General features: G+C 41.3%; 2 protein-coding genes across 2 annotated transcripts; both read right to left on the bottom strand.

Moving 5' to 3' along the window:
• Positions 1-248: 248 nt before the first annotated feature.
• On the bottom strand, positions 249-6445 carry LOC101464131 (uncharacterized). Its single transcript, XM_004574620.5, has 8 exons — positions 6246-6445; positions 2905-5758; positions 2688-2733; positions 2375-2524; positions 1800-1889; positions 1540-1659; positions 710-781; positions 249-472 (listed from the first exon to the last, which is right to left on the bottom strand). Exons 2-8 carry the CDS (start codon positions 5647-5649, stop codon positions 423-425), a joined length of 3273 nt encoding a protein of 1090 aa, XP_004574677.3. The 5' UTR covers positions 5650-5758; positions 6246-6445; the 3' UTR covers positions 249-422.
• An 893-nt stretch (positions 6446-7338) lies between these two features.
• si:ch211-180a12.2 (uncharacterized) lies at positions 7339-25470 on the bottom strand. Its single transcript, XM_076887865.1, has 18 exons — positions 25228-25470; positions 23391-23711; positions 22984-23277; positions 22481-22786; positions 22228-22338; positions 21459-21620; positions 20870-21100; positions 20739-20789; positions 20400-20654; positions 19980-20321; positions 19609-19881; positions 18603-18866; positions 16404-16504; positions 8437-14232; positions 8151-8358; positions 7946-8025; positions 7758-7855; positions 7339-7653 (listed from the first exon to the last, which is right to left on the bottom strand). Exons 1-18 carry the CDS (start codon positions 25277-25279, stop codon positions 7590-7592), a joined length of 9009 nt encoding a protein of 3002 aa, XP_076743980.1. The 5' UTR covers positions 25280-25470; the 3' UTR covers positions 7339-7589.
• Positions 25471-27084: the final 1614 nt, after the last annotated feature.

The raw sequence follows: 27084 nt of genomic DNA, 5'->3' as shown, positions 1-27084 counted from the left end.
TTAACAATAGAATATTAATCTATTATACAATATTTAATTTCAGTGGTGGAATGCCAGTAGCTATGCGTGTTGAATATGCTGATGTTTTATTTATACCCGGCAGCTTGACAATGAGTATCAGTATTTGAGTACAGTAATTCTAAATCGCAAAGACTGAAATTTCCAAATACTGAAAAAAAGGTGTTCAAATGTGTCCTCCCAGCAGAGCACTCTCCAAAGTGTTAGACCAACCAAATGAAAGACCAACACATATTATTAAATTTATTAGAGTTGAAAATAAACAGTGTAATGTTAAACACACAAACAGACAAAATCTCATCCTCACTGCAAAATAGAAAAAAACAAAAAACATTTCTACTTTAGTGAGTAAATTATTTTACGTAATTATTAACATTTAAAAACAGCAGATATGCTTTAAAGTATTAACACCGGGATTTCACTGGGACATCTTGTTTAGTGTATTTCAGCAACTCTAGAAGAGAAAAAGAGGAAAACTTAATTATGTTCTTACAATAAAAGATTGCTTGTGTAACATAAATAACATAACCAAAAAGGAAAAAAAAAAAAAAGAGGATCACTTGATAATACTGAGTATATGATATGATTTGATTGAGTAAAGTCCAAATTCTTCAAGTTGTAATGTCTCCTGACTTCTTAATAATTTCTACAATTTAGACCCATATAACCACAGTAACAGGCCATCTGATACCTTCTTTCAGCCTTGTGTTTTCTTCTGATATCAGTTTAAGTTGTTCTTCAAGCTCAGCACATTTTGCGCAACCTGAAAAACAGTTTGCATCATTAATTAAAGAGGACAAATGGGAAATTGTAACGCCCACAATTTACAGTCTATGCTAATTATTTTCACCATTGTCTTTAAATAGCAATTGATATACTGGGACATTGTATGAATACATAGGACTTAACAATCTTGTGTTAGTTGTTGTTGTCGTTTAATGTTCACAATTGTATGACATGAAATTAAAATCCAATTAACACATAATAATAACAACACAGAGTAAAAGTAACCTTCAGACAACATGAACACGTGATTTTAATAAACACAAAACAACCAAATTGGTTCTGAGTACCAACAGTCCACTAGAAATTACACAGCTGAGACTTGTCTCCTCAGCACTCTCAACTTACTGTGGATTTGGGTTTTAGGTAGTGGTGCTTTATTGCTGATTCCAGGCTGTTTCAGGGGCCTGGCTCTGTTGGGAGCATTACACGCTTTTGAGGGTTCACTCATACATGCTGGCACTGCAGCCTCTTAAAGCATGAAAGCACCACAGGAGTTCACTACAGGTTACTGCGCTCGTGAAGCTGTTCAGCAGCATAAATCACATCAAACTTTGGCCAACTGCCCAACAGTTAGTGGAAAAAGCCAACAAACCCTTTGGCATATCAGGAAATCTGCACTGATTAGTTTATCTTTAGAAAACACAGTGAAGTACTGTTCTATACCTGTGACTTAGATAAAGTTCAAACCATGTCACAAGTTTCAAGTGCAGAAATTCCAGTAAATTTGCAACATACCTTCTCCTTGAGCTTTGGCAGGCAAAGCTCTCTTACTGGGCTGCTTGAGGATTGTCGCTTTGTTTGTAGCATCACTGGCAGATACTGGAGCTCCGACACTATTGCATGGATCAGAAGCATCTGCAAAGGGTGGAAAAAAGAAAAATCTACATGACTGTACACTTACACTTAGGTTTCAAGCTTCATGCAAATACCAAAAATACCAAACAAAGCTGTTAAAAAGGCTGCAATACTAGAGCATGATTTTCTTATTTATTTACCCATTTTCTTCCTCTTTGACACTAGCAAACTGTCAGCTCTGGTTAGAGGGTGCTTCTTTGCTTGTGAAGTCTTGGTCACAGGGTTAGTTGCTATGTAGACAAAAAGGAGAAACCGTTACAGAAAAATAAATGAACACATCTTTCACAAAAATCAGATACATTTCCACAGTAATTTCCTTCTCTATAAAAAGCCTGAAAGACCACAGAAGACAACTAAAGCAGATGATCACAGAATTATTTCCATGGTTAAAAACAAAACAACTTCACAACATCTACCAAAGTCCACAACACGCTGGAGGAAGTAGAGGATCATTGTCAAGACCTCCAGTCAAGAGAAGCCATTTATAAATGGAAATACAGAGAGTTTACAATGAGGTGTAAAACCACTAGTTACACTCAAGAACAAGAAGGCAATATTAAACCAGAAAACACATAGAAGTTTGGCATCAGCTGCATTTTTATCAATTTTTTCCCCCCTCGAGTATCAGAAGAAAGGCAACTTTACTGTGTATCTGAAGTGAGGGCAAATTGAAACTTTCTAATGTACAGATACAGTTTGACAAATGTGTGAGTACCTGTAGGTCCACAGAGCTTGTCGGTACTTGAAGAAATTGCTGTATTGCTTCTTGTTAAAGGTGGCCTAAGACACATAGTAGCTCTCTGGATCCCTGATGGGATTCCACTAAACTGCGATCTTTGTGAGCCACAAGCGGGCAGCTTGGATCCTGGTATTGGTACAAAGGGGAAGACAGAGATGCCCCGGACGCACCGTGCGAACACACAGATACAGTACATAGTTACACTGAGGTTATTAAACACATGATTATGGGAATAACAAAACTGGGACCTATGCAAACCTATCTAAAAACAAAGGTATACACTTCCTACCTGTTGCTGTAGCACGCAGGTTGTAGCAGGATGTTACTCCTGTGGTCTTAAATACACACACACGAAAAGAGGACGTTAACGACAGACTGTCAAGTACATGGATGTACAGCTTTTAATCAGTACAAAATAAAATGGAACAAATAATAACTAATAGGTTCAACCTGTGTTCATTTTCTCAGATGGTAATATCAACATTTTGCAAACATTTAAGTCCTACCCCCTGGGGTGCATCAGGGGCAGTGGCAGCAGTGTTTCTTGAAGCTTCAGCTTGGGTTCTTTGTCTTTTCGTAGGTAAGTTGGATGCCACTGTATTCAACCTGGCTGGAATTGAGGAATGTGACTTTGATTTCATCAGCTGAGCTCCAGCTTTTGGGGGAGGGCAAAGGGATTTAGCAGCTGGCTGTTTCAAGATTGTTTTACGGTCACAGACAAGGTTTGATGGGTCTGATGGCACCTGATCAGCTGGCTTCCTGGGACCATCTGTGTACAGCTTCTTCTGTACTGCTAGGTGTAAGCCCTCAACTTGCTCAGTGTTCAAGTTGAACATTGTACATTTAGTCATTGGTGTTGAAGTAATCAAACAGTCTGCCTTTAAATCCAGGGTGTCATCCAAATTGAAACACTTGGCTTTGAGGTTCACTGTACCAAAGCTTTGACGGTTTAAAGAATCGGAGAGCCCGCCCACCACAGGCAGACCTGAAAGATCTTTAGTCTCACAGCTACCACTGCCAGAAGCGTCATCATGGGTTTCAACCTCCTTGCCACTATGGTCCTTAGCATCTGTCGTAACATTATGCTTTGATAGATCAGGGGCAATGTCAATATTGTTGTCTTTAGGGCTGGTGGTTAGATTACTGACTTCAGGTGTGGAGGGCTTGTCTGAAGACCCCGGGCGGATGTTGCATGAGCTTGTTTCTGACAAAGTTATGGTGCCATTGGGCCTGGAGGTATTGTGGTGATCGTCACTCGGGTTCACCTCTGATAAAGTTATTGTTCCATTTGGCTTGGAAGCACTTTGGTGACCGTCACATGAGCTCATTTCTGTCAGAGTTTTTGTGCTATTAGGCTTTGAAGAAATTTGGCTACTTTCACTCTGGACCGTTTCCAACAAAGTTATTGTGTCGCTCTTCTTGGAAGGTGGTTGAGAATCAAAGGTGTTGTTCTTGAGGTCTTCCCCTAATACTGTGCTGCCACTGCTTTTATGCAGAGAATGCTTTTCAAAGGTGGCGTTCTGCACAGCAAATGGAGCACATTCCTTTAAAGATGAGCAATTTTGATTTGTGATGGGGGATGTTTCAGTGGTGCCAAAACCTGCCTGACCTGAAGTCCCATCTTTGGTGCAGCTTACATTAAATGGAGGAAGATCAAGTGTCTTATTCTGAAAGTGGGAAACTGAAGCAGTAGTATTTAAATCATTAGACACGCTCAGATCAGCGGCCTGCACGACATTAAATGTTCCATTCCCGGAGTTTGATGCTTTTGGGTTTGGCTGTGTCGCATAGTTTTTCAACTCATCGTTTACTTTGTGACAAGATTCCACAAGTTCTGAGGGGGCGTCCTTTTGACTACTACTACACTCCCTATTCGATGTAGACCTTACACTCTGAGCTGACGTGTCATTGGACGAGGTTGTGTCATGTGTAACATTAGCTGGTTGACTGCTGAATGTATCATCAGGTGATGTTGAGCTCATCTTCATATTTTGTCCACTGGGCTCGTTGGCTGACTTTGCTTCATGGCTGGCAATCAGGTCTTTAATGATAGCTTCAGGTTTATCAGAAAACTCCACAGGCTCTTCCCGGATCTCTGAGGTAACTTTTTGATTAGCACTGCACTCCACATTAGAGTCTGCAGGTATGTCACTAGAAGATATTATTTCTCGAGTAACATTAGCAGGATTTTTCCCAAGTGTATCCCCTGCCGATGCTTGACTCGTCTCTATATTACATTCACTGGGCTCTGATGAAGACTTGCTATTTTCCAAAACACTTCCCATAGTAATATCCAAAGAGGTTTTTGCTGTGCTTTCCCCCACACACTTGTCGGATTGTACACTTGTACTTAGCAATTTTTCGCCCGAGATGACATCTGAACTGCTAGGCTGTGCCGCGATTTTTCCACTTTCCATTCCATTAAAAGACCTGTCGCGTTTCAAATCAAGCGGAGGAAGAGCCTGAGTCACATCCATGGAGGTGGTCTGTTCTCCTGATGATAATGGTGAATCACGTGTAACATCAAGGAGAGTAATTTCTGGCAAGAATTTGTCAAGTATCAGCCAGGGGACCGGAGCATGCTTGTTCTGAGAGGCATCAATCATTTTGACATCTGGGTCTGTAATCTCTGTTGTTGCCATATGTTGTGAAAGATCAGGAGGATGAATTTCAGGAATATTTATTTTAGGGCTTGTGCTTGCAGAAGTTGCAGGTGCGCTGTCAGGAGCAGGGGAGTCATTTCTAGTAAGCTGTATGGTAGAATCACACATAGAATCAAATAGGGTCACTTCTGGCAAGCATTCGTCACCTAGGAAGGACACAGGACCATCCATATCACTGAATAATTGCCCAGAATAGCTACTAGGGGGATCTGAGTTTAACTGTTGGACAGAACCTTTTGTTGATTTTTGACAATCTGCTGTGGCTGCACCAAAGGAGAAAAGAGAAAGTGTCTGACGACGATTATTTTCATGTGTTGAACTTTCTGGAGATTTGTTGCCGATATTTAAGTATTTTAAAATTGGTGTCAGAGCAGACTGGAAAGAAATCCGTGACTTTGGCTTGCTGCCTGTTGGAGCAGGGGTTGAAAAGGTGCAGGTGTCAGAAAGAGGCTTGTTTTCTTCATGGGGCCATTTGAGTTTAGAAGTCCCAGCTTTAACAGTGCCCCCGGGTGGAATGTTTTCACAGCACTCATCGGCATCTGGATTTTCCCGAATGTATAAGCCTCGCCCAGTTGGTTTGTTGGCCATGGATGGTGATGCTTCTTCTCGCACAGAATAAATGAAGGGCTTCTTATTTAAAACAGAGGGCAATACTCAGACTCCACACATATTATCAGCTGTCTCAGACTCCCTGTGCCTAAAATAAGAAAACAGAGCTTGACTTCATTGGCTTATGTAGGCAACTGAATGAAAATGTCTCACTGCTGAATTATTTTACAGCTATTTTATTTATACAAACTAGATATTAAAACAGCAAAATCAAAATGCAATTTAGCACCGACAGTAACGGACGACCATGTAATCTCAACTTGTGCTGAGTTTCTAATGTTACACCCCCCAAAGGGAAAAAAAAAAAAACCCATGTCAATTTATTTTAAACCAGTAAAACTAGAGATTAGGTAACGCATACAGCAACAGCATAGCTTAGGAACACAGATTTGGTTTGTAACGTAGAGTTACGGCGGTTTTAGGTTGGAAAACGTTGCTTTCCGATTGTTTACTATGTCATATTTACGATAAATAGTTATTTCATTCATGTAATGCTCGGAACACGAGATCATCTTGAACGAGCATAGCTAAAACCTTGTAACGTTTGTTAGAAGAACGGAACCAGCTCTGCTTACCTGTAAACACGAACTTCTTAGCGGATGTTTATAGATGTGAAACTGTTTTAGTCTCAACGAGATTCTGGTTTGATAAGACAAACACGGATACTACAAAATAAATATCAGCATAAACTCTGAAACGTTTATCTTGTTAACCAACGAAGCGCCTGTCTAGTTCAAAATGTCAGTTTCCTTCACGCTCATTGGATGGTTTACACCAATCATAACGCAAGGATTCTTCTTCTGTGTTTAATCGTGAATTAGCGTTCATGCACAGACGATAGCGTTACAGTGCCATCTAACGTTGTTTTGAAAACATTTCGTGACCTTTAAAGTGTGCTTAAGTGGGCTGGGCCAGTGAAACGCTCCTTTCAATCAGTGTGTAAATAAGGTTGACTACACATGTAATCCATCTTAATGTAAAAAAGGAATGCAATTTCAACAGTATGTCTCAGTTTTTCTACATCATAGAAAAAAATGCACCTATAGCAAATGAAAGAAATGTGCCAGTATGACTATTTGGGCTTAAACGAGAAGAAATACATATGTAAAATTATAGAAAAAGCTCACTGGCACCACTGTAAAAAGACAAATAACAAAAAACAACCCCCCCCCCCCCCCCCAAAAAAAAAAAAAACCCCAGAAATGTCTGAATGATTATATAATAGCATTTAACTGCTTCTGTCATTTAATTCCTTTTTAACCATGCACACACTGTAAAAACACATACATTTTTATAGTATAAGGAACTTCCCTGTCATTTAAACGATTAAATGTGTCACCTGATTACTTTAGTGTACTGCGGGTGAAGCTCTTTATCAGTAGGAAAAGTTGTACAAAAGTTGTCAATGCAGTGGGCTGCATTGAAGTCTTTGTCGTGGCGATTTTGGCTTCCAGACATTATGATTGATACCACTGCTCCAGGAGGTTTAAAACAGTATTCATTATAACATTGTGCGCAGCTCTCTGATCTGTTTCTTTTTAGATTCCCCTTTAGTTTTCTACACCGTGCATGATAGGTATGTCAATTCAAACTGTTCTACCATGTTTGAATAGACATTTAGGAAAAGAAATAGAGTAGGGGTTAGAAATGAGTTTATTAGGGTGGCAACTCAGGTTGAACAGTTTGGAGAAGAAATGTTTTCGTGACTGCTCATACAAGGGAACTCGTGTTTCTTTGTTTTGTTTTGTTTTTTTAAATTGAGATTAATTGTATCAACACTGTTTTCATGCAAGAAAGTTTATCTTTATTTTACAAATTACATTGAACAAGTAGGGGACATAAAGAACAATTTCTCAGTACACAAAATTAAAACCATATGTTTATTACATTCAGGTATTTGCACACAGCCATTGAGCTTCTCACTCCTTTGGTGTTTTCTTCAGTTTGGTCTTTAGCTCTGCCATCAGGGGATTTCCAAATCCTCTGTGGACACAGAAGAAAAATAAATAAATAAATTTTTAAAAAGTCAGAAACAGGACGTGTCTTTTCTGGTGACTGTTTTTTTCCCCCCCTTTTGCCATCCTTACCCGGGATGTTTTGGTGGCATCCATTTAGGCTTCTTCGGTGCCTCCTCCTCCTCCTGTGGGGGAGCGTCGTTCTTCTCCTCTGGCTTTGTTTCAGGTTCCTGTGGTAATTCCGTCATTTTAATGATACATATATATATCTTAACTTAAGTGGGAAAAAAAACCAGGTATTTAAACACTCTTAGCAGTACCTGTGACACTGTTTCCTGGGTATTTTCGTCTCTCACTGCCCGCTGTGTCTTTTTTAAAACAGGAAATCCAGCACCGAGCCCTAAGAAAAGCAAACGTGTGAAATTATTTGGAAGTTGTGAAAATAACAGGATATAAAGACCAGAGAAAGTCTTAATAGACTATCAAGACTAAGATATTGGGATTCATGTATCATGAGTGACCTACCAGGGAGTTTTATTCCAATACCTATGCCTCCTAAAGGCACACCTCCAGTGAGTTTGACCGGCAAACGTGAAGATGGTGTAGGTGTGGGTGTGGGTTCCTCCGAGGGCATATGAAGCAGGGAGCGGGGATTTTTAGGTGGCCTTACACGAGGGTTCTTAACAGCAATTCGTGACCTTTGCACAGCAAAGTCCAGCACAGGGCCATCCACCTGTAATGCCCCAAAAGTCTGTTATGAACATTGTTTGATTTTAATCAAAAAATTTTTTATGCCATATAGAAACAATACCTTATTCTCATATTCGATTGTTGGCTCTTCTGCTACCTGGGCCTCGTTTAGCACAGGAAATAAGGATGAATGTGCAGGCTGTGGTCTATTCAGTGTGTCCTTCTCAGGTTCACTTTGTGAGTCACTTTCAGATTCTTCAGACTCAGCGGGTTTGAGTTCATCTGAAGAATCAGACGCGGTTACCTCAAGATGCTCCTCCTCAGCTTCTACCTTCTTGTCATGCGAAGGAGAGCTCTGTGTTGTCATTGTTGTTACATCTGCTTCTTCAACATCCTCATACGCTTTCCGTGATCCACTTTCAGTCTCTAATGTTTCAGCTCTTTCTTCTGCTTTTTCTTGAGATTCCTGGTTCAGATGTGATTGAGCTTCTATATCAGCGACCGATTCTTTCTCTGTCTCGGCTGATTCCTCTGTCAGTAAGTCCTGAGTTTGAGGCTGTCCGATAACTCCAAAGATGTCTGTGGACACGCTAGCCACCAGCTCATGGATCCCCTGGAGTGAGTCAGTGCTCGTTGATTTCAGCAGCTGAGTCTCACTACTCTGAATACACGATTCACTGAGAAACTGGTCCAAAAATCCAGACTCCACAGTTGATGAAGACATTTCTGTGTCACTTACTGCCTCAGATTCCCTACAAATGGCCTCTGCTAGTGACACTTTCTCATTCTCTGTTGATATTTCACCCTCATTTAAAGTGTCTGTTTTGGCGTCCAATAGCTGCCCTGGCTTGGGCTCTTCTTGTCTAATCTCATCAGTGTCCTCTGACATCACTGCCTCAATCCACAAGTCAAGGATTTCTTCATCAATTACGTCTTGATGTCCACTGACTGAACTGCCTTTTTCCTCTGATGACGTCACTGGCAAATCCTCTGGTCTGGGCTCGTCAGCTGTTTCAGCTACTATTATTTGTGTCTCACTTATCTCAAGTGCTCTGTGTGGCGACTGATTGTTTATCTCCTGAGTCTCAGAGTGTTGAGATATTTCCAATTCTGCATTCAGAGGAATCTCTTTGTCTCCTCTTTCTGTGATTAGCTCACCTGCAGTTTCTTTAGTTATCTGTAAATCCATTTCATTTAAGGTCTGGATTCCATTTTCTGCTTCCTCCTCTTCATCTTCACAACCCCTTCCTTCTTTTTCAATGGCTTTATCTTGCATTTCAACAGAGGTATCATCAACGGATATAGGCTCAGTTTCAGCTAAGGGTCTCACAAACCCATATTCACTCGTGTCTTCTTGTAAACTTAACGGTCTGCTGATGCTTTGATCCAACTTTATGGCTGCTAATGACTCCTGAATGACGAATCCAACCACTTCTGCTGCTGCAACCGCTTCTCTTGTTTCACCTCCTGTAGATCCTCTGCCACCATCATGCAGCCCTTCTGATCTCCTTTCAGTCTCGTCCACTAAACCAACATGTGTTCCAGTCACCTCTGTCTTCATTGAACTTGTCAGTAATTTTCCTTCTTCTTTGTCAAGTCCCGATTCTTGAATTACTCCTTCAACAAGCTTGCTCTCTGCCTCTAGTTCAAGGTCCGGTGTGCCTTCGTACTCCTCCACAAACAAACCAAAGCTCGTCTCAGTCTCTTCTTTGCTTTCTTGTTTGTCTTCCATGGACTCCTTCAGCAGTAAATGGTCAGCTCCAGTCCTGCAGTCACTGTTTTCAAGGCTCTCCTGATCTCCGCTCTCCACCTCTTCTGGTAATTGAGTTGCCGGGATTTCCTCACAATCTCCTGCTTCCAGGAACCTTTGTGTTGTATTTTCATCGGCCCTCCGAAGCTCATTGTTATATTTGGAAACTTCCTCTTGAATTTCCTCACACGTTGGAGTATTTAGTTCCTGCAGCACGGCACACTGGCCTTCACTGATCCCCAGGAGAGTGTTTTTAAATTCTTCGTCTGTTTCCTGCGTCGTTTCGCCTTTGGGCTTTACTGTAACTGAGGTGCTTGAATCTATAATTTCGTTGTAAAATTCTCCGGTGTAGGATTCACTGGAGACGCTCTCCTCTTTTTCTTGGTCTTGATCAATGAGTCTCTCTTCTGAAATATCTGTTACTGTCACACCGGCCTGCCTAGTTTTGGTCTGCACTCCTGGGACTCTCATATCCTCCTCGTATTCATCTGTGAATCCAGCTGTGTGCAGCTGTGAAGCGGTCTTCAGTGCAGCTTCTTTACCGGATAAATCATATTCAGTTAAAAGATTTTCTCCTTCAGTGTCTTCTGCTTCTGTTCCGATGTTCTCGTCCAGATCTGGCACTTCTGCTGTCTCGTTGACGGCAGGCCGCTCTGTCTCAACCCACTTCTCTTTCTCACCTTCATCGTTTCCACTGCTATGAGTCATTGCATAAGATTTTGTGATAACAGTGAGCATAACCACTGATGTATCTGGCTGGTCTCCAAAAGCTGAGAGCTGATTTTCAGCTTGACTTGTTTTCTCCTCTGACTTGATTACATTTTGAGAGTCCAGTTGTAGCATAATATCACAGGCTTCTGATTCTAAACCTTGATCATCTTCATGCTGCATTTTATCATCTTCCTTTAACTCAGTTTCTTTAATGTTATCTGTCATTGGATGATCTTCCAGTGTCATTACATCATTTTTCTGTACCTCTGCCTCCTCTTCTGGACTTACATCTGTACCTATGCACACTTTCACCTCAGTGTCGGTTTTATCATTGTCGTCTGCTGCCTCAACAGTTTCTGGCTCTAAATCTTGTTCATCTTCATGCTGCAGTTTATCATCTTCTTCCTCTAATTGAGTTTCTTTGCTTTCATCCTCTCTTGGATGTTCATCCAGTGTCGCTGTATCAGTTTTCTGTAACTCAGCCTCTGTTTCCTGCTTGTGATCATCCAGTACTGGACTTATATCTGTAGTTTTGCACAGTTGGACCTCAGTGCCCTCTGCTCCTAACTGCTGTTCATCTTCATAGTCTGTTTTATCATCTTCTTCTGGTGCTTCAGTGTCTTCTACTTCTAAATCTTGTTCATCTTCATGCTGCATTTTATCATCTTCTTCCTCTAACTGGGTTTCTTTGGTTTCATCCTCTCTTGGATGTTCATCCAGTGTCACTGCATCATTCTTCTGTACTTCAGACTCTATTTCCTGCAGGCGATGGTTATCATCATCATCGGGACTTAAACTTGTGCTAATGCACACTTTTATCTCAGTGTCTTCTGCTTCGAAATCTGCATGATCTGTTTTTTCATCTTCTTCCTTTAAGTTGTCTTCTTTGAACATTTCATCTTCTATTGGATGATCTTCCTCTAATTGAGTTTCTTTGCTTTCATCCTCTCTTGGATGTTCATCCAGTGTCGCTGTATCAGTTTTCTGTAACTCAGCCTCTGTTTCCTGCTTGTGATCATCCAGTACTGGACTTATATCTGTAGTTTTGCACAGTTGGACCTCAGTGCCCTCTGCTCCTAACTGCTGTTCATCTTCATAGTCTGTTTTTTCATCTTCTTCTGGTGCTTCAGTGTCTTCTGCTTCCAAATGTTGTTCATCTTCATGCTGCAGTTTATCATCTTCTTCCTCTAACTGGGTTTCTTTGGTTTCATCCTCTCTTGGATGTTCATCCAGTGTCACTGCATCATTCTTCTGTACTTCAGACTCCATTTCCTGCAGGTGATCATTATCATAATCATTTAGGCTTAAACTTGTGCTAATGCACACTTTTATCTCAGTGTCTTCTGCTTCCAAATCTTGTTCATCTTCATGCTGGATTTGATCATCTTCTTCTAATTGAGTTTCTTCAGTAATTTTATCCTCTCTTGGATGATCATCCAGTGTCACTGCATCATTCTTCTGTACTTCAGACTCTATTTCCTGCAGGCGATGGTTATCATCATCATCGGGACTTAAACTTGTGCTAATGCACACTTTTATCTCAGTGTCTTCTGCTTCGAAATCTGCATGATCTGTTTTTTCATCTTCTTCCTTTAAGTTGTCTTCTTTGAACATTTCCTCTTCTATTGGATGATCTTCCTCTAATTGAGTTTCTTTGCTTTCATCCTCTCTTGGATGTTCATCCAGTGTCGCTGTATCAGTTTTCTGTAACTCAGCCTCTGTTTCCTGCTTGTGATCATCCAGTACTGGACTTATATCTGTAGTTTTGCACAGTTGGACCTCAGTGCCCTCTGCTCCTAACTGCTGTTCATCTTCATAGTCTGTTTTTTCATCTTCTTCTGGTACTTCAGTGTCTTCTGCTTCCAAATGTTGTTCATCTTCATGCTGCAGTTTATCATCTTCTTCCTCTAACTGGGTTTCTTTGGTTTCATCCTCTCTTGGATGTTCATCCAGTGTCACTGCATCATTCTTCTGTACTTCAGACTCCATTTCCTGCAGATGATCATTATCATAATCATTTAGGCTTAAACTTGTGCTAATGCACACTTTTATCTCAGTGTCTTCTGCTTCCAAATCTTGTTCATCTTCATGCTGGATTTGATCATCTTCTTCTAATTGAGTTTCTTCAGTAATTTTATCCTCTTTTGGATGATCATCCAGTGTCACTGCATCATTCTTCTGTATCTCTGCCTCTCCTTCGTACGTATGAGCCTGATCTTCTGGACTTATATCTTTGATACTTCGATACACGTTTATCTCTGGGTCTGCTTCTAAATCTCGCTCTTCTTCATGATGAAGTGTATCATCTTCTTCATTTATTTGGGTGTCTTTGATAATTTGGTCCTCTCTTGGATGATGATCTGGTGTCACCGTATCAATCTTTTGTACTTCTCCTTCTCCTTCGTGCACGTAATCCTCCTCTTTTGGACTTTTTGTCATGCATACTTTGAACGCGTTGTTTTCTGCTACCAAATTGTCATCATCACAGTGCATGTTGTTATATTCCTCTCTTACTTCAGTGGCTTCTGCTTCTGAATCTTCTTCCTTTTCATGATCTGCTTTAGCATTTTCTTCCTTCAGCTGGGTTTCTTTAACAAGTTCCTCCCTTCCTGAATGATCATCCAATAACACTGCATCATGCTCCTTTACCTCTCCCTTTCCTTTCTGCATGTGATCCATATCATCTGGACTTATACCTGCAGCTATGCATGCTTTTACCTCAGTGTTTTCTGCTTTTAACTCTCGCTCATCTTCACTGCGCAGTTTATCATCATTTTCTTCTTTTCTCAAAATGTCTTCTGCTTCAAGGTCTTCCTTCTCTTTATCATGGGTTTGATCCTTTTCTCCTTTTACTTGGGTTTCTTTTATTTTTTCCTCCTTTGTTGGATGATCACCGGGCAACCCTAATCTCACTGTTGCATTCTCAGCATCAGTTTCCTCCTCAGTTGTTTCTTGGCATGTTGCAACCTCGGACAAATTTTGTGGTCCAGAAGCGGCATGTTCATGTTCATCATTTCCAGGCCCTGCAAGTCCTGCACAAGTGGGCATTTTTTCGATCTCCATCGTGTGTCGTTCGTCTTCTTTTGCTCTTGAATCATTTGAATGATCATTTCCTGTCTTGTCACGCTGTTCCTCTCTCTTGCCCTCACCATCCTCTTTGCTCTCGTCGACTTTTCTCAGCTGGGTTTTGTACTGCATGTTTTCTTCATCAACCCCTAAGTCGATTTCTGTGGTGCAAAGTTCCCATTTGACAACGGGGCGAGACGAGCTCAGCAGAGAGGATGTTGCGACAAGCTGCTCCTCCTCGACACCTTCTCTGCTACTGTCACCCTCTGTTGAGTCAGAGGGAGGGTGCTTGATTTCAGCTGCAGATTCCTGATTTGTGTTTGGGTCATTGTTGACAGTGTCAGCGGGCTGTGGCCTGATGAATCTGTTTACAGCTCCAGTTATGTAGTACTAAGAAAAAAAGGAAGGAAAAAGAAATTTGCATTATGTAACACTTTAATTTGCAGCATCAATAAAATCCAACAAAAGACAAAAGTGTGAATATATTTGTTTTCCCCGCATTGATTTATTTTCAGTCATTCCAGGTAGTTTGTATAGCCCATGTTTTTTTTGGTTTGTTTTTTTTAAAGATGCACAAGTAGCATTTAAAGACTCTTAGTGTCACTGCATTCAAGGCTATTTACACAACAGTTTCTTTCCAGCTTTGCAGAAACTTCGTGGAAGTCTTTTCCTGTTTCAGCACCACAATACTCCCATGCACAAAACACAGCCATGAACAGGAAGAACCTGACCGGCCTCCATGGAATCCTGACTTCATTGATTATAAGTTACATTAGCTGCTAATGTATTAAAGTAAAAAGAAAAATTCAATGTAATAGACTTTAACCCTGTCAGTGCCCACCCCCCAAAAACAAACAAACAAACAAACAAACAAACAAACAAACAAACAAACAAACAAACAAACAAACAAACAAACAAACAAACAAACAAACAAACAAACAAACAAACAAACAAACAAACAAACAAACAAACAAACAAACAAACGAAAGAATTGCATAAAAATGAGAATAAGAATTATTTGTATTATTTTTGTTTCATTTGTTAAGATGTCCAACAAACACTCCTGTTAAAAAAAGAAAATAAAAATCATGGTCCATTCTTTACAGGATTGACCAAAACACAAACATTTTATAAATACAACATGGCAAACATAAAGCATTTAGTTTACGCTGAGAAACATCTGCATTTATTTCAACTTATGTCTTTTTGAGGATCTCATGATATTTTCTTTGTTTAGCTGTTTCTTTTATCTCCAACTTCCCCATATTTGTCTGTTGTAGCTGGTGCACACTGTTCACCAACTACTTGCTGGTGAACACACTTCACCAGCAAGTAGTTGTATTAAGATTTGTTTGTGGGCATCATGTCCTTTATTGGACACAGAAGTGCACACAATAGACTCAGAAGTGGGAAGAAGGAGTGTGAGTAAGCAGACTCAAACCCAAGCACCTAGAAAGGAGACTCAAGCCCCCAGAATATGGGTCACCTGTTCAAACTGGTGAAACAGGCTTTAAAACATCAGAATCTGTTTATTTTCATTGTATATCACCAAGTGTCACAATGGCTATCGAGACCAGCTGTCAGGCGACTAAACTGTGACAATCACTACCTGCCACGTCTGAAAAGCAGGTTGATGAGAGAAGCGAGAGCGGTTTAAAAGCAGATGTGAGTCCAAAATAAAGAGATGAAAGGAGCTGAATTTTTTTTGTAGATGTCATGCGAACTGTTATTAGTTGATGTGGGTTCATCACTACCAGAAATGTGAAATAATTAAACATCCAATCCAATTATATTTTAATCTAACCTAAAAAACAGAGTTTCATGAAGTGCTGTATGAAGCAGCAAAGCATGGCACAGCAATAAAACAATAAAAACAGTGATGAAGACAAAGTAAGAACACAGCACTATCATTCTGGGTTAAAAGCCAAGTAGTTTAAATTAGTTTCAACGTGTGTTTTAAAAAAACAGGCAACCAGCGGGAAATCCTAACATGGACAGACAGATAATTCCAAAGTCTATGGCTGTGATAGATGAAAATAAAAAACCCAAACAAACAAAATCCCCAAACAGGAAATCAGTGCACCCTAAGCAGAAGTGAACAACAATAACAGCAGGACTCTGAAATTTAAACCCAGTAAATGGTACACCTGCGTTTCCTGTTTGTAAGACTGTCTCCTGTGTAATAACAGTCTCAAACAGTCATTGCGCTCCGGGATGCACTGTGAGGAATCTCACTAATGCGGCAACTGCAAGGAGCGCACATATTACAAGGATCAGTTCTCAGAAACCTGTCCAGGTTCAAATAAGCATGGAGAAGACTTCTTTGTCTTGGACGTGAACATGCCAGTGATTCACAGACATCCCCTCTCTCTCTCCCTCTCCCCGAGAAAGGGAGGGGGTAAGCAGAGACATTGCGTAGGCGGATATGCGTGGAGAGAGAGAGACCCACTGACACACAGGAAGAGAGACTATTTACATCCACGTTTGACGGACTTAAAAGTTTAAAACACAAATCTTTCGTTTCGTTACAGGTTTGGATTGAAATGATGACGGCTTCTCACCCAGACTGTCCACAAAGTTCTCTCCATGCGGGACACGGGACTTTCAGGGTCCATCCTTACGCTTCCTCCTTGGTCACTCTCTGACCATCTGACGTGACGTTCTCGTTATTAAAAAAAAAATCATGGACAAACCAAAGCACTGTGTCACTTTAGTTTCCCCCCCCCCTAAGCGGTCTTTGCAACCAGGCAGAAAGTCAACAGAAAGTTGCAGCCAAGCGCGTCCAGGATGGAAACACATCAGCTGTTAGTGGCCGTTCACTTCCTCCCCCTAGAACTGACATATGTCCGGGGTATGATAATGAGGAAGAGACAGATTAACACACACATTCACACGTTAGCATAAGAAGACGCGTTGCAGACTTTGCGGATGTGAATAATGAGCATAGCCACAGGAAAAAAAAAGTTCGTAAAACTCTGTGACAGATACCGAAGCGCTGCTCTGAAACGGCGCTGCCAGGATCCACCTGAGAACACGCATTCATGATTAAATGACTGAGACCGCCACATATATAAGCACATGTTTATTGTTTGCATGAATACATTAATGAAATGGAACACAGAGGATACTTTTTGACTGAATTAGACACCATTCAAAGAGACCCATAAACCAAGACAGAGTCATTATTTTCACAAGTTACAAAAATAAATCATAAGGCATATGCACGAGCAATAAAATATTTCTGAAGATAGCTTCTTGATTTTATGAATCTTCTTTTTGTGCATCATAAATGGGTGACTTCACCAGCCAGTTGTTGCTGAGTGCTGCATATGAAGGATAATAATACAATGCCTTTTATGGGTACATAGAGAGCTGTGCAAAGTCTCAGAAATAGCTCCAGCTGATGCGATATGAGTCAGCTGATCGCCGCAAGTCTTAAAAAACAAACAAACAAAAAAAAAAAACCCCAACAAAAAAACATCTGGGGGCGTGAAGGTGGCCTGTTCCAAACCACCAACCCCCTCCCCCCGCTCATGACACACTGTAGAGTCAGGTCAACTGAGCACGAATGAGTCACATTGGCATTAGAAAAGAGCATGTCCCAAATTTGGTTTCATCTGATTTTAGCTTCTTAAAAATACCTTATTTCCAGTGACGTCATTGACCAATTGGACGTGACTCACCTCTAAGTTCCATTATTAAGCAGATATCTCTTAGTGAAAATGTTTTTAGCCCTTCGTACTGTCACCATCGAATCAAATGCTCACAAAGTCACAATTATTCTCACTTTTCATTTGGTTTGTAACTCTGGGGCAAATTTTAGGGCTCTGTTATTTTTTATATAGAACGATTTCTAATGGTAGTTAAGCAGCTGTTGATGTTTTTATATGTAGGAAATAATATGCAATTTCTACAACATGGAAGAGGTGGAAGTAAGATAACCGTTATTTTTACAATCAAAGAACTGAAACGGTGCGCTGCAGTATCTACGGGGAGGCTGTTAACATATTTGCAGCAGAAGTAGCTGCTCTATGAACTGAAAGGCAGAAGCTGCAAGCTAAAGAACTAAGAAGTTATATATTTATTGGGCTCAGCCGCACAACACCTCCTCGCAGCACTGCGGAGGCGGTGCTGCTGTGGTCAAGAGTGGAGAGTAAAAAAACAGAAAAGAAAAGCCCAGCGTCAAAGCAGAAGTGCCTTTTAAAACGAGAAGTAATTTCCGATACGTCGGTTGACCAACAACAGATATCTCCTTTGCATGAGGCTTGCTGCAGTAACCTTTTCTAATAACTCATTATCACGAGAGCCTTGAAAGACTAGAATATTTAGCTTTTATTTCAAAACGCTGATTAAAGCTAATCAATTACTGTTGTAACATTATTTGTAAAAAAAATATTAATATTTGTAAAAATAAGCAGGAAGGAAAAAATAAAAGGATGTCAGAGTAAGAATAGACTAAGAATATAAATAAATGCATGATCACATCATAAACTGTGTCAGTAATAGTTCATATTTCCTGAGGGGATAAATATTAGATACATCATAATAGAAATAGACTGATGCAGGACTTTCATGCAGTGGATGAATTCTCCTCATTGGGCTCTGGAAGAGGAAAAGAGCAAAACATGAGAAAAACTCTCCCCTACTCCATGTGATCGAATTAGCCTCTTCCTGTACGGATAGATAACAGCAAGTACTCGATAAGTGATTCTCTGGCCTTACTGAGGTTACTTCAACAGGAGAAGGGCTTAAGTGTTCACCTGTCCATGTCCGGTAAACAGGAAGCTTGAGAGCAGGGTGCGTGATCTCCACGCAGACTCTCAGACGTGCCCTCTCGTTTTCTTTGAGAACCCTGCTCAAGTTGACCTTATTGATGTGCAGCGCGCTCGGGTCGTCCTCTCCGTCCTTCTCGCCGTCTGACGTCGAGTCCTCATCCCTGTCTATGGTGTTATTCTCCTCATCCACGTTTTCGTCGATGTACTGTATTCCTTCGATGTCAGGGTCTGTGACTGCCGCTTTTGTTTCTGAAAAGTGATGAAAGTTCAAAAAACACATACAGAGCTGTATATTTTTGCTTTCTTACGATCACCCTCGCTTGTAAAATGAAAGTGGACATTTTAATGCACACCAAAGAAAGATTTACTTCAGTGTTTATTTTCCTTTAAAAATAATCCTAGGGGATAGCGTTCCACGTTTAGTCTACCAGACCATAGACAGTAGAAAGCATTCAGACTTTCAGCTTTCCAGGTGTATGTAAACTGCATTCTATCCGACGGCCAGCAGATGGCGACAGTTGCATGGCAAAAAGAATAAAATTGAGTCTGTTTCGTATATTTTGGTCACAATATGGAGGATTATCTATGATATGAAAAGCTCATTGTCTAATGAGCTGTCAGTCCCAGATCATTAGCCAGTGTGGGTGTAGTTTTAAACTCAAAACCATCAGAAACCAGTGGGTTCCATCTGTATTTTATACCATCTTTGACTCTAAGAAAGGTTACAACTGAATTTGTCCTATCTATCTATCTATCTATCTATCTATCTATCTATCTATCTATCTATCTATCTATCTATCTATCTATCTATCTATCTATCTATCTATCTATCTATCTATCTATCTATCTATCTATCTATCTATCTATCTATCTATCTATCTATCTATCTATCTATCTATCTATCTATCTATCTATCTATCTATCTATCTATCTATCTATCTATCTATCTATCTATCTCCTTTTACGTGTAGATATTTATGTATCTCAGTACTTATTGCATATCCATTTGTTTGTCTCTTCAGCGGTTCGTTTGTCTGACTCGGTTGGCTTGTGGACATCTCCAGGGCACACACGCTTTTCATTTCTCTTTGTCCATCATCTCCGATCTCCTCCGTCTCATTGGACACCAGTAGCAAGAGCGTGGGTCCTCCTGCTGACCACTGTAACTTGGCCTTTGGGTGACCTCCCTTCAACAAGAGGGAGAACACACCAATGCCTTCGCTGCTCCAGCAGACTGAGATTGATGGAGGAATGGATGGAGCGACTGAGGAACAAGGGATACAGATAGTTACCGTTGGAACATCCTTGAGACTTTAATCGTGCAGTTTAAAAAGCAGGTAAAAGTGCGTCAGTCAGTCCTACCAATGTCAGCATTTCTCCAGTGTTTCTCAACAGGATCCTGTAGGGAACAGTGTCTCACTCTACAAATAATCCCTCCTCTTTTGTCGATTTTCTCCTGATTTGTTGCCCTTCTCTTCAGAGTGGCTGTCGCCCTGTAGCGTCTGGGTTCAGTCTGTATGGGGCCCCATATCTCTCCTCCCTCTATCACCTCCTCCTCTCCATCATCTTGCTCTCCCTCCCTGAATCTAAGCCAAGTCACTGAAATGTTCGGAGGGTAGAAATCTGTGATTTCACATCCTAGAGTTTGATCTTGGGAAATGGTGGAGCTGACAATTTCAGACACGCACGGCCTCCTGATGAATCCTGTTTGGGATCAAAATAAAAAAATAATCTTTGATTTTTCAACATTTCCCCCATTCCCTCCTCATCCCTCATCCTTACCTCTGGTCTCCCGGGTGATGGGCTGCTTCAGGGCAATGTGGTGGACGCTAACCCACACTTTAGTTGCTCCTTTCTCCAGTTCAGCGCGGGGAAGTTTACACTGGCTGTAGGCTGAAAAGAATCCCTCCGAATTGGGCCGAGGGGAGGACGATGCCTGGGACGCCACGGGGCTGAGCTCACCGCCCTGGCAGAACCAGCGGAAAGTGATGACGTCTGGATGGAAATGGGATGCTCGGACTGTCAGGCTGATGACATCTGGAAGATGGAAATGTCATCAATGGTAGCCTCCTGCAAACAGGTTAACTTTAAATATGCATATTTAAAGTCTTCTTGAATTACCCGAGTCTCTTTGTGTTTCTGCCAGCTGTATTTCTGACACCTCAGGAGGAGCTGGGCAACAAAACATACAAGTGATTCAGCTGCAGGACTTACAAAAATAAACTGAATAATAGAAAAAAACATGTTCTTACACAGAACAGTGAACTTCTCTGACACCCTCTCCTCCACGATCTTGTCCTTGCCTATGTAGGACACCTGGCACTTAAACACAGCACCCTTGTGGATTGAAATCTTGGGGATGAAGGTGAGCGAGGAGATCAGCTGTTGAGTGCCGTTTTTGGAGGAGTGCAGCGGCCCCTGAGTGTGCAGCTTGTAGTAACCCATTTCACCTCTGGAGGGCAGCAGAGGACCTTTCTCTGACACTGGGGAGGTGAGAGTTAGACCATAGGGTAGATGGATGGTGATTAGGGGGTTACAGAGGCAGTTAAAGTTAGCTTTGGAAGTCCCTGTGAGTGTCAGGTGGTCAATTGTTAGATCAACGTGTTAAAGAGGGGGAAACAGAGGACGTTAAAGGGTGTTTGCGAGAAAAATCCAACATGTGTAGCACCAACACTTGCATTTCATTTCCCCAGTTCCCTAAACAACCAGCTTCCATCACCAAAAATTGCTTTAAAGATTGATTCTGCTGTGCTTTAAATATGTGTAAATTAATTCCTTCATTCAAACAATAAGTGTAACAGCTGGAGCACAGAAAAAAAAGGAGAATGCGACGCATCCTACCTGCGAGGGAGTTGTCAAAAATAGGGGTGTCATTGAGAAACCATGCGGTCTGCACCTGGTCCACCCTCCTGCCTTCAATGCTCAGTGACACCCTCCCCTTTTGACCTACTATCACTCGGGGAGGGAGGATGATCCCTGACACGCTGAGAGATTTCTGTTTCTCTGAGCAGGGTCACAAGCAATTATAAAATAAGAGACACTGAGAGAGAGAGAGAGAGATAAGGTGATATATTCACATACAAATATGCCTTTAAATTCCTTATCTACAGCTCCACACTTGGAGTAAGGTGAATAATGCCATAGTGAACATCAGTGGATTAAAATGTCTTCATGCAAGCACAATCATTCGCGTAAGGAAATCCCAGAAATTTGGATGAGTGGTGAAAACACAGCATTCAGATGAAGAGATTCAACTCTTTGGTGTCGGTGGACCTTTTTTTGATAAAGATCAGAATTCAAAAGGGGGCGCTGTTGTGTTGTAATGCTTTTAGCTTTTCTGTAAGGATGAAGCTTACTTGGAAACTACAGTGGGAGAAAATGACAAACGTGAAGTCACGCTCTTATTATTCAGAACTTTTTCAAGGCTTTTCTCGAGTATGTGTATTTTCCGAGACTAAAAAAACTGCAACTTCCTCCTCTCTAAAGGTTTTGTACAAATTTAGTTCCTCCTTAGTCACAAAGGACAAAAATAGACTTTGCCTTATTTCTTCAATCCCTCGAGTATCACAAATCTCCTGCTGCAGTTACTGCGTGGTGAGCTCTGACTCACCATCTCTTCTCCTCCAAGAAAAGCCAAAGCAAAGCAGGAAGACCAGCACTATAGAGATGCACATCATAGCCACGGCTGCTTTGGCCGAGTTATTCAGCACTGGGGCCTCATCTAAGAGGAAGCAGAGAGAGATATTTATCAGATGATTCAAAGAAGGACCGGCAGTAAGAAAATAATCCAAGCAATTTTTAGTCAAAGCATTGTGTTACTTCATTATGATCTTGTGAATTGCACATTCAAAACTGGGTCATACTCTGAGGATCCAGCTTGTCCAGGTATGCTGAGCTACTGACGGGATTCACTAAACCAGGCTGGTTCATGGCACACTCCACCTTGCCACGCTGTGCCCTCTGCTCGGGGCTTAAAGTATAGTAGCGTCTGGTTCTGTAACTCCCATCTGGTTTCTGCTCAGTGACAGGCAGGTCAGGGAGGGTTGTGCCATTTTGATACCAGGACACAGACACTTCCTCTGGGTAGAAACTCTCCACGTCACAGTAAAGAGTAAGAGGAGAGTTTTTGGAGGTTGTCGGCAGGACAGAAAGCCTAAGAGTGGAAGGACCTGAAGAAGGGTAAAGAAAGTATTTTTAAAAAAAGCTTGTGGTTTGTCACAGGCTTCATCAGATTAAAGGTTTTAAAGAACAGAAGTGACGTTATGGAGTGATAGAGGATGTAATATTAGAAGTACTGTGAGAAATACTGACAGGCCATGAGGCATTAAGGCCACTAATATGGAAACAGTGACTCTCAGTGACTCACGGGTGATACTGAGCTGAAAATCCAGCTCTTGATAGTTTCCACTGTGTGAGACTTTGCAGCCAAAGGTCACATTCTGGTCCTCGTGGGAAGGATAGAAGGTCAGGTTCCCCACAGCCCTGTAGTACCCATCTGGGGTCAGTTCAACTTCAACCTGGTAAGGAGGTTGAATCACTTCTCCCGCTCTGGTCCAGGAAAAAGAGACAGGAGGAGGGTAGAAACCGTCTGCATGGCATTTAAGCTGGGTCTTAGTGTCCAGCACCACCCACTGATGAGGAACTGAGAGAGTGGGAGATGCTGAAGGGGATGGGGGGAGAAGAAGAAATTAAATTGAGCTTAATTTTTAGATTCAGATGTGATCATAGGTGAGAAAAAGGAATCAAAACCACGAGAACGGAAACAAGACGTACCGATGATACTAAATGTAACGTTGCTGTAGTGCAGAATAGTAAAGTTGTAGCTGATGGTGCATTCATACATCCCCTGCAGGTCAAGACTGGCTTTGAGGACGACCAGCGAGAAGTCCCCATTGACGAAGTCAGCGTTGTCCCAGCTGAAGCCTTCCTTTATTTGGGTTGCTGCTTTTCCAAACGAGGCGATTTCAGAGCCATTTTTTATCCAGCTGACTGCGATCAGAGACTGGTTTATGTTGTCCCCCTCAGCAAAGAGCGTCACGTTGCAGGGGAGGGTTGCGTTTGTATTTGGACTGGCCTGAATTTCACTCGAAGACACTGAAAGTAGAGAGAGATGGACGGAAAAAACAAAACGGGAATCATTAAGGCTCCTTACTTCAACACATGAGGGCTTGTAAGATGCAATGTGCCCTTTTTTGTATGGTTGGGTCTGCATTTCAGGAACCCCCACACCACCACCAAAAAAAACTATGTTACAGACAATACTATGTTATGATCAAAAGTTGTTACATATTCAGTAAATGTTTCCAGTGCACTTGGTAAGAAGTGCCATGACTTCTTGAGTTATTGGGTTGTTTTTTTGTTTAACTCTTGTCCTGTAACATTTGTGAAACAACTTTTTCTTTAGAAAGAAGAAATATCACAATCTTCCTCTTACAACTGGAAAGGTTGCCGCGAAACTGACTGACAAACCAGTTACATGACCTCATGGCATTTTCCTGTTTTTGCTGATGCAAAACAGAACCATTTGAGTTCTTTTAAAAACGAAAATAACCCAGGGCACAAACATGCACCTTGTACATATATTGTTTAGTGGAAGATACAAAATTGTCTTTCTAATGTGTTTGACTTAATTATGTAATAAATGTCATTAGAAAGCACCGAGAACAAAGTAAAACCGTAAAAGCAAATAGCTGTCTAAGGCTGGACAAATAACACTTGTCCAGTTTGTTGACTTAAATTAAATGAACAGTGAATACATTCTCTCTTTTCATCCCTGAGAGTAAATCAGTAATCTGACTACACTTTATTGATTCAGTGCAAATACAAGGCCTTTAAGACAGGCCCGGCCATCCAATCAGCTTAATTAGTAACTAGTACAATAAACACTTCTTGGCAGGTGTAACACAAAGCGGTGGAAAAATTTCCATCAGCATGAAGCGCTTATTTACGTTTCTCGCTAAATGACGGGTCGATCAAAGCAGATTAACAAGCAACCTAAGAATGGAGGTCAAACTGTACTGTTGACGCTTTTGACAGGCTATTTTTGAAAAGCACCTCGAATCAGTTAATAGCAAACTTCGTGCTGATGCACCAAAGAGGAAGAGGTTATTTTTCGTTTATACTCACTGATGTCACTTTAAGTTCGACATGGTGGAGAGAGACTTATATTGCATTACCAGGTTTATATTACATATTTTCTAGAAGTTAAGCTGTGATGCATTGTGTCTGATGGGCTGTTAATACTGTGCCACTTCCACTTATTAAGCGGCTGAACTTCACCAGACATTATAAACCCAACAGCCGCATTAGGCAGCACTGGCCACACTGGCCTATAAAGAAAACAACAAAAGCTACATGAATATTAAAAATCACTCACGTCTCACTTCACATACTGTCATATCGCACTGTTACATACACTGTAACTTAATCCAGGAATCAACACAACATAAAGGTCAGGTGGATGCTCACAATGTCTAACACTTAAGGTCTTTAATATGCACCATCCATACTAAAAGATTCACTTATAGCCCACCTGAGGTAGCCCACCTCATACCTTGTCATCAGCCAGAGTAAGATCAGTGCCGCCTCTGTAAACATCCATAATACTCACCATGCTTTATCAGAGTCAGGAGGACAGCATAGGCGAGGACTTTACACTGCATGGCTGGGCTTGTCTTGAGACCGACTTCTTATCATCAGGTCCTTTTCCCTGTCTTATATAGAGCTACGAGGTGACAGTGGGCGGGATTGTCCTGCAAGTCGGTGAAATAAGAAATATCGTTCCTGGACCTCGGGAGTGAAAGGAGGCCCTTGATATGTGTACGTTCCTCCAGAAGCAAGCAAGGCCTGGAGAGCAACAGGGTGGAAACGGGAGAGAGGAAAAAAGGAGGGAGATGTGCAGGGACGCACAAATGGGGAAACTGGTCACTTAAAATTCAGACGGGCCTCAGGCCAAGGTTTCGGGGCTACTTTACATTGGTGCAGTGTTGCCACGAACAAACAGAGTGAGTAATCCCACTGAGTTTATGTGGGCAAACACTCAGGCGAGACTACAACTCTTTTCTGTCTGTGGGAGGGTTCGGGTGCCGATGCATTTTGCGGAGAAAAGGAGGTTCTTTTATGCCCCTCTGTACAAGCCCCCCTGTCTCTTCAGTCAGCTCCTCTGATAATATTTAACCAGAACAAGCGCTTGATGTCTGAAGAGAACAAAAGGTGTTATCTAGTCAATCCCCCCTCTTAACAGTCATTAACTTGATTAGGAGTTTAAATTGTTTGACTTTGCACTTTAATTGGTCTTAACACGCACATCAGTCAAGGGTTAATTTCTGATCCAGAGGGGATGTGCGTCACTGAGCTGAAGTAGTCAGTCAGTATTTTTCTGCTGTACTTTGCATGAGGAGGAAACAAAAGCAAGAACTGAAAGTGTGATTAATGTGACCCAAATCCTTGTTCGTCTTGAACCTGTGCTCACATGCAGCTCTTTGTGACTGAACTTTGTGTTTTCTCTTCTTGACATGCTCGCTGCTTTCATCAGGCTGGAAGATTGAGTGAAGAGGAGGGGCATGTGAATCTGGGCCAGCTGATCGAAGGAATGAAGTTATTTAACTATTGTGAACATTTTGCTTTTGTCTCATTGATGCTCTTATTCAATATGTGACCATGACGTCAGCAAAAACCTTTGAAGCTGAAGTATGAGGAAAATAAGTTTATGATTTGAATACAAGGTAGAAATAAAAAAAGATGTCAGCTTTATAAAGGCCTTTATGGTTTGTGTGTGATTATTAAAACAACACACATTCCCAGCTTGTCAGAACTTCTATAATTAAGAATCATTATCAAGACATACTCAGTGATTTGTTTGTTTCTGGGTATCTCAGCAACCATTTCTTCTGTTTCAAGAAAACAGCCCGAAGCTTCCAATATACCCTCTGCAGTGGTCGCTTCGCTCAGAGCCTCGCTGTCGTCACACAGATGCTGTCATCCAAGGTGTAAGAAGCCGCTGCAGTATTGTCCTAAACGATAGGTGTCGCCATTTAGTCAATAGTGGAGAAAACGTGCTAACAGGGAGCATAAGAAGTTAAAACCAGGAGCCAAGACTTTGTTAAGTGTCAAGTGTTGTTTTGCAAATTTCTTTCCACAAACTCAAGCTCCTAAACATATACAACATCTCACTCTGTGTATTTGTACATCTCTGAGCTTCTGTGCAGGATTATTCTTAAAATGGTGGTAATAACTGGCATGATCTGAGCTTAAAAAGGCAATATTTGCCTGTCAGTTTGTTGTAGCTTAATAATATCCTAGATTAATAAAGTTATTCAGTTATTCAGAAAGGTGTTTAGAAATGCATTGGTGGTGGCGTTTAGGAAAGACTACTGAGTGTTTTAGGCCTGAAACTGGTGTTGCAACTTCCATTGTGGGAGGTCACAGGGTGAAAGTGCAGCAGTATAAAGAAACAGGTGTGCTGCAT

Source organism: Maylandia zebra, linkage group LG8 (genome assembly GCF_041146795.1).
Source record: "Maylandia zebra isolate NMK-2024a linkage group LG8, Mzebra_GT3a, whole genome shotgun sequence".
Taxonomy (NCBI): domain Eukaryota; kingdom Metazoa; phylum Chordata; class Actinopteri; order Cichliformes; family Cichlidae; genus Maylandia; species Maylandia zebra.
The sequence above is the reverse complement of the archived record's forward strand: the minus strand, read 5'-3'. Positions and strand labels throughout refer to the sequence as shown.